The 8,161-nt window shown below is 40.0% G+C and overlaps 1 protein-coding gene across 3 annotated transcripts in view; it reads left to right on the plus strand.

The window, feature by feature from the left end:
• Positions 1-6,916, plus strand: part of trip10a (thyroid hormone receptor interactor 10a) — a 43,077-nt gene extending 36,161 nt beyond the window's left edge. For 2 of the 3 annotated variants that reach the window (XM_079828853.1, XM_079828854.1), the window contains exons 14-15: positions 5,254-5,378; positions 5,459-6,910. In XM_079828853.1, the coding sequence (XP_079684979.1) occupies positions 5,254-5,378; positions 5,459-5,610 (277 nt within the window). In that variant the 3' untranslated portion in view covers positions 5,611-6,910. Of the gene's footprint in view, positions 1-5,253; positions 5,379-5,458 lie in introns of all 3 variants that reach the window. The other variant, XM_079828855.1, reaches the window with a different exon arrangement.
• The last annotated feature ends 1,245 nt before the right edge of the window (positions 6,917-8,161 follow it).

Consider the following 8,161-nt stretch of genomic DNA (forward strand, 5'->3'; position numbering starts at 1 on the left):
TGGATAATTTGCATATTTAATGAGCTTCAGCTACCGTCTGTCCCAGGAATCGTCTGGGGGAAAGGCTCAGAGAACTGGCAAAATATCAAACAAACACAATGATTAAATCACTCACACACTCACTCACTCACTCACTCACTCGTGCGGACACACACTCACTTGCGCGGACACACACACACACACACACACACACACTCGCGCGGGCGGATACACTCACTCAGTCACTTGCGCGGACACACACACACTCACTCGTGCGGACATGGACACACACACACACTCACTCACTCACTCACTTGCGCGGACACACACACTCACTCACTCACTCACTTGCGCGGACACACACACTTGCGCGGGCGGACACACACACACGTTGGGTTTTCATGTTTTATGGGGACTTTCCATAGGCGTAATGGTTTTTATACCGTACATACCGTATATTCTATCCCCCTACACTGCCCCTGCCCCTAAACCTACCCATCACAGGAGACATTCTGCATTTTTACATTTTCAAAAAACATCACTTAGTCTGATTTATAAGATGTTTTCCTCATGGGGACCTAAAATGTCCCCACAAGGATGAGGATTTCGGATATTGCCATCTTTGTGGCAACGTAGGGATTACCAGTACACACACACACACACACGCACACACACACACACTCACTCACTCACTCACTCACTCACTCACTCACTCACTCACTCACTCACTCACTCACTCACTCACTCACTCATGTCGTGCAGAGACACACACACACTCGCGCCAGGCCCATGAAGTTACAAGTCCGATCACAAGTGAACCAATTCAATAACACCTTCTCCACCCTGTGACAGCGTGCTAAGGTATGTAATCAATAGATTTCAAACGATATGTAATGTTATGCATTAAAAAACATGTTTTTGCCTACTCACATAAGTGTGTGTTCAGAAGGAAGCTTATGCAGGGATGATCCTTAGCTCACGAGTTGGTGGGCGGGGCTACAGAAGCATATTTATCTGTAGATGCGGCGTCTAGGTCCTATTACATAAGAGATCCGCATATCCTGAGAGCTCTCGTTTTCTGGGCCTGGTGTCAATAAAAGCTTTTCTTTGACTAACAAGGAAGTTTTCAGCTCTGAAACTTACAGGATATTCTTATATTACCATGACCTTTTATATATCAAAAGCTCAAGGGAAAGTTGATTTCTAGTTCATCACCCCTTTAAACCAGAAATGACTAAACTACATCTTTGACTGGGTTTGGACAGTACTTGCTTTTATAGGCAAAACAATGATGCCATCTGTAGCTGGTATTGTGTCATACATGAAATGATTTGCATTATGTTGGCTGTGTCTGAAATCACCCCCTATACCCTCATTCACTACATTAGTCCACTAATAGAGTCCACTTGAAGGAGTGGACACTGAGTGTGCTGGAAAGGGCTGCCACTTTTGCATAGTTTGTGCTTGCTGTTTAATAATTATTTCAAACTTAGCAAACTGGCAGCTCCTGTGGTAATACGTTTTATCTTGAACTCAGGCATGGAAACGTCTATGTATAAATCTTAATTAAACAAATTTAATAATCAATTAAAATGAATTTATACCTGTAAGATATTACGCTGTAATCACATTGGACCAACGGTTTGGAAAATGGATGGGTGATTCAGCGGCGGGCTCCCTCTTCTGGTGAAACGGCACGGGACTCTCATAGTGCATTATAGGTATTCTCTGGCCATTTAGGCCTTGTCACAAATGGCACACTTTATGTGCACTTTCGGTCTTGTGGACTTCTCTTGTCCACTAAGTCCACGAGACCGCAGTGTGTCCCACTTGTCATTTTAGGTCTCAGAAGGGTGCTCGCGAGCGGCCCTTTTGAAGTCGATATGCGCCCTAGATGCGCACTTCTGCCGAGCCCGCACTGGTGCGGGTTACGCCGCGGACTTCTTCCCGGCAGTCAAAGTGGCATTACGTCGTGAAAGTGCGGACTCAGAGGAAGACCGTAAGGATTTAGGGTGCCATTTGGGACAGGGCCTCTGTGTACATTGGTTGTACACTCGTTAGTGTGGTGCATTGAGATTGAAAGAGTGCACTCGATGACGTCAACTATGGTTTCAGACACCACTACAAAAAAATGTTGCCTCAAGTTGTGCCCTATTTAAGGGTGGTAGGATGCGATTTCAGAAACAGCTGTTATTCCTAGAAGTCATGGGTGATGCAATCATAACCAAGCTTACCACACTCTGCTGAACAAATTGCCCTATGTATGTCAGATCTAAAAATTATACAGCAGGGGTGCAATTCCTGGAGGGCCACAGTCCTGCAGAGTTTAGTTCCAATACGCTATCTTGTAGTTTTTTAAATGGACCTGAAGGACGTGATGAGCTGGATCGGGTGCGTTTAATTAGGGTTAAAGTCTGCAACTGGGTTTTGCACCCCTGTCATAGAGTGTCTGCTCTCTTATTTGTCAGTGTTTGGCTAAACAGAAATCAAAGCCCATCAATGCTTGCAGACTATTGCTGGACAGTGACAAGAGATGCTCCGTTTAATGAATACAAGAGACAAGTCTAGAAGCGCAGAGTATACGCTGAATAGGACTAAACTATGTACGTAATAGTTTTTTGCCTTTTGTTTCATAATAAATTTGATTTATATAAAGTGTTACATAAACAGGAAAGGTACTATCTACACAATATATATATAGACGTAAAAACTTAAAGGTCCCATGATGTGGATTTTTTAATTATTTTATAATGTTTCCTGAGGTGTACTTGTATTGTTAGTATGTTTGAAGGGGCGTGTCTGCTGTGAGACTTCAGTGTAAACACCCACTGCTGTGATTGGCTGATATACTCACGATGTGTGATTGACAGCTTCAGCCATTATACAGAGAGTGTTCTTTGATTGCTCTCTGTAACTTAATCACAATTTAAATTATTAATTTGTTTTATGCTACTAAGAGAAACAATGTGAAGTTGATGGTTTAGTCACTGGCTTGATTCACTGAAGCATAAACAGTATTAAACGATTTAGAAAGAAAGTCTGTGTGAACTTGAATGATTAGCTACACATCAGAAATCACTGATCACAGATCAGGCATTAATGAACACTGTTACTCGCTGTTTGTGGCGGTGCTGTCGAATCCATACCGGAAAGTCTGTTTGTAAAGCCTGTGCTGACATTGCGACTGAATTAAATGTAAGAAATAAACTGAATCCATTTTCTCCAAATTCTCTGGGCGGGCAAAGCGGAGAAAGGGGAGGTAACCTTTCCCCGTATGACGACATATATAGGGAAGATTCCAGATCGGCCCATCTGAGCTTTCATTATCTCAAAGGCAGATCAGGACACCCAGAACTCGGTTTACACCTATCGCCATTTCTAGCCACTGGGGGACCATAGACAGGCTAGGAGAACTCATATTAATTATAAAAAAAACCTCATAAAGTGAAATTTTCATGTCATGGGACCTTTAAATATCTTGGAAACAGTAGCCAATCAGTTTGTCATATTTTAATTCAGCTCATCAAAATGCATAATTAATAGCGCATTTTATCTCTGAAGCAGACACTACAACTTCTAGACACATTGTAGACCAGTGTTATCAGCATGCTTCCAATAAACTAAGAATTGCATGTTGTCTTCCTTCTACTCTCTTGTGTAAATACCATTAGATTTATTCATTATTAGTAATTCTACATAATGATTTAATCAACTCATTATCATTTGTGTCCCTGACAGCCGCACACAAGAGTGCAATGAATGGGAAAATGTAGGTCATGAGTTAATTAAAACAAAACAAAAAACTAAAGAAAATTTCCCTTAAAGGGATAGTTCACCCTGAAATGAAAATAATCATATTTTACTCACTCTGCTGTTGTTTCAATGCCCTATGTCCTTCCATGTTTTTCGGACCTCAAAAGGAGAAATATTGAAAAATGTCCTGCACACGCTCCTTCCTATAATGGCAGTGGATAGCGACCAGGCCAAGAAGGATACAAAAGTATCACGCAATGATACAGGGAGACGCGCGCCATATATGGAAAGTGTTCAGGAGGCATACTATAAGGATTTCCGAGATGGAAACCTTATTATTCAGTCAAAATACTGAGCTCGGTCGTTACTCTGTGCGCGTTCCTGTGAGTGCGTGCGAGCCGTCAGCAGCCGCTCACGCTCACTATAACTCGCACTGTTGTCATGGTACCCAGGATAAGCACACACACGCACCATTTTGAGAAATCCGGCTCAATAGAAACGTCTATTGGTAAATAATAATACAATAATATTAATAATAAGGTAAACCACCTGAAGTGAATGTTGAGACATATGCGAGTAAGCGTGAGCGGATGCTGGCGGCTCGCACAAACTCACAGGAACGCTCAGTATTTTGACTGAATAATAAGGTTTCCTTCTTATAGTATGCCTCCTGAACACTTTCCATATATGGCACACGTCTCACGTATCATCACCTGAAACGTTTGTATCCTTTTTGTAAAGTTTTAGCCTGGTCGCCAACACTGCCATTATATGGAGGAGCGCGTGCAGGACTATTTTTTAAAATTTCTGCTTTTGAGGTCCGGAAATGATAGAAGGACATAGGGCATTGGAACAACAGGAGGGTGATTTAAAAGATGGCTTTATTTTCATTTCAGGGTGAACTATCACTTTAATAATACAAATATTACACAGTAGGAAACTTTAGATGTCAATATATTGTAAAGTGGACCTTGTATTCAGTCTGCAATCATTTTTACATTTTGGACTTTAATGCACAGATCAGGGGCAGGTTATTTTATGTTATTAAATTTTTTTTTAAATCACACCATTAAATTGAAAGTGTTGGCCGCTTTAGTTATTATTATTTTTTTATACTATGTATACATCGATCTGCGTGATGTTAATGTCACAACGTTTCTTTAGTACAGAGTGAGACGTTTTTACACCCCAGTCATTTGGGCACTGGGAAAGAAATGAAGAGTTTTGAGTTATAGTATGTTTTTATAGTACATCAAGCTCTTCTTAAAGGATTAATAGAGAGATTTGTCCTCTTAAATGCTTGTAAAAAGCCATGATTTCTCGTAGCTTGACTCCTTTCGTTTTACTCCAATTGCTTAGCAATGTGTATATACGGCGATATGAATAAACACAGACATCAAATGAATACAGGAATATGGCAGCTGTCTTATTCAGATTTTTAGAAACCGTAAAATTGGTTTCACCTGGTCATGGCGATTGGATTGCGTTTACATAATCCGAATGTTCCTGTGCTCTTTTTAGCCCTGGAGCTCTCTCAGATGACACGGATCCCTCCCATGCCATCTACACCGAGTTTGATGACGACTTTGAGGAAGAGGAACTCGCCACACCTATTGGTCAATGCACAGCACTCTACAATTTCCCAGGTACGTTTGAAGAGCTTCACACAAGGGCTATCGTAGCCACCTCTTGACCTTTGACACTCGCGTCATCCATCTGTCCACAGGCTCCAGCGAGGGAACCATATCCATGCAGGAAGGGGAGGTGCTGTCTGTAGTGGAGGAGGATAAGGGCGATGGATGGACGCGAGTGCGCCGGAACAACGGGGACGAGGGCTACATCCCAACTTCTTATGCTACCATAACGCTTAATAAATGACCTCATCCCCTTTCCACCCACTGCAGCAGAGATGCACTATACCAAACACTATGAGTAGCTTTAGATTACCACTCATTATTTCCCAACATGGCTTGCTGCTTCTCTCAAGAGGGAGAATTTAGGGGGGATCACTGCACGACGGGCTAATACACTCCTCCTCTAAGGATGAATGAGTATCTCAGGGTGTGTATTATGTGAGTAAATGAGGTAGAGACGGTTGGGATCATTTTTCTCCTTTTGCATGGGAATCAATGCAGCAGGGTGCCATGTACTCGCAGCTATTGCTCAACAGACACATCAGTTCCTGTGGTGACTCTGTCTGATGGTGACTTTCGATAGCAGTCTATCAGCAGAGCTGAGATATTTTGTCTGGCCATGATCCACTCAACTTGTCCTCCACAAATATCTTCCATCTGCACCTCGATGATGTGATTTTTGCGTCTGGAGCAAAAAAGTATAACTATCTCTGCAGGCAGAAGTCCAGCTCAAAAGCAATGTTTTAACTTGAAGTATTTGCTTTATTTGAGTGGCCAAAAATACTATTTTACCGCAGTAAGTGTTGCATATGCTTTCAGTGTGCAGTAACACGAATGCCACATCTATGAGTCCATAAGACCTAACATTTCTGTGTATAGAAGTTACTGAATGTTCAATTAATATTAGTAATAGCTCACCCCATAAGACTATTGCACAAATACACAAGTTGACGTACTCCGCAGCAGTACAAAATTATGACAATCAAAGTCTCATAATCTGAAGAGAAAAGCCACAGTTCTCAAATCTACAAGTATGTAGTACAATAAATAGTTTGTTAAAAATAAAGGTATATAATTTATTGAGTATATAAATAAGTGTTTGTATATTAAATAAACAGTAAATCACATTTATTAAAGGGGTAACCGCACACATTTGCTATCTCAGATAGTGTACTAGCAACTAAGAACAACTATTTTAGGCAACAAAAGCAATATATTTTAGGCATCACAACACCACTATTGTCTTATTAGCTTTTTATTCTTGATGAATAAAGATTGTATAGTTAAGAATAGAGTTCTAAATTCTTTTCAATATTTGTTTTATTTGTCTTTGATTGAATCCAAGGCAGAACTGTTATTGTTTAAGTCAAGGTGCCTTCAACTTTGTGTGTACCATACTCAAAATACACTGTTTTATTGTCTTTATAAAATGTCAAGCACATTTCCAAATTGGCATGTTTTGTTTTTGTGTCAAACTCCCAATTGGAAGGGGTTTTTCCAAGCAAGTCATATAGCTTTTGAGATGAGAGTTACTGATTTTAACAATTAGGAAAAAAAGGATTTTACATATTGAGGTCACATGATCATGATACCATTGTTTTTCATATCTTACAAGTGCCGCCTGCTGGTAATAGGGGGTTTCAGCTTAAGTACAAATTTTCATATGCTTAAAAAAGTGGCAGCTCTGGTTAGGAGGATTTCATTTGATGGACATTAAGTTTACATTTTCTATATTATAAACAGAGCTTCAACTGCTCGGCCTATAGTCAAAGAAGAAGAACATCATCTTCGAGCCACAAGTTAGTTCATATTATTATAATAAAACCTCTCTTTTTTACTATTTATTTTACTTATAAATCCAGTAGTAAAACGGGTAATACGCATAACTGTGGTTACCGTAAACAACATAAAGTTAAAATCACCCAAAAATTAAAATTCTGTCATCATTTACTCGCCATCATGTTGTCCCAAACCTCTAAGGGTTTTTGTTTTGTTGTGTTTTTTTTGCCTTTGTTGAACACAAAAGAAGATATTTTGAAGAATGTTCGTAATCCACAGTTGATAGACTCCTGTCTGGTGATGATGAACGAATTTTCATTTTTGGATGAACTATCCCTTTAAGCTTTCAGCTAAGTTTATTCTGAATATTACTAATAATAAATGTATCTATTATTATTATACGCTACCGTCGGTTTTTCACATCAAGAATACATATTAAACAATGGTAAAACCACGACCTCTCGTGGCTCGTTGATTTAGGGAAGGTTTCCAACAGGTGGCAGTATTGCACAACAAACCTAAACTGGACCGTGGGTTCGCTCATACATACATTTGCAACAGATTTGAAATAACACTGTTGTCCGTGTAACCTATAGGCTACAGACTAAAACATAAAAAAAGACACGTTTTGGAGTCCAACTAAACCCAGTCAAGGTAGTTGGAAATGACTGACAAACGAGTGATCTTTTGATAGACGTGCAAATCTGAACAGCTGCCACATTTTAAAGCAAAACGCCACAGATTGTAAGGTGCACATATCAACATAGCTATCTATAGGCTTCTTGACAACTCGCTGACAAGTAGCCTACTTAAATGCCTAAAAATCTAAAATATTTGATGAATAGCCTATAATCACAACGCAAATCATTAACAAAAATATAAGACAATGCATTTGCTTTGCACACTAGCCACCAAATGCCCCAAACGTCCGTTTATGAAGCAGCATAACAGGTCAGGTGTTATTCGCAATAATTGAGAGGGACGTCAGAGAAATGATTTTCGATTGTGGAATCGAT

This window comes from Gobio gobio (assembly GCF_949357685.1).
Source record: "Gobio gobio genome assembly, chromosome: 1".
Lineage (NCBI taxonomy): Eukaryota > Metazoa > Chordata > Actinopteri > Cypriniformes > Gobionidae > Gobio > Gobio gobio.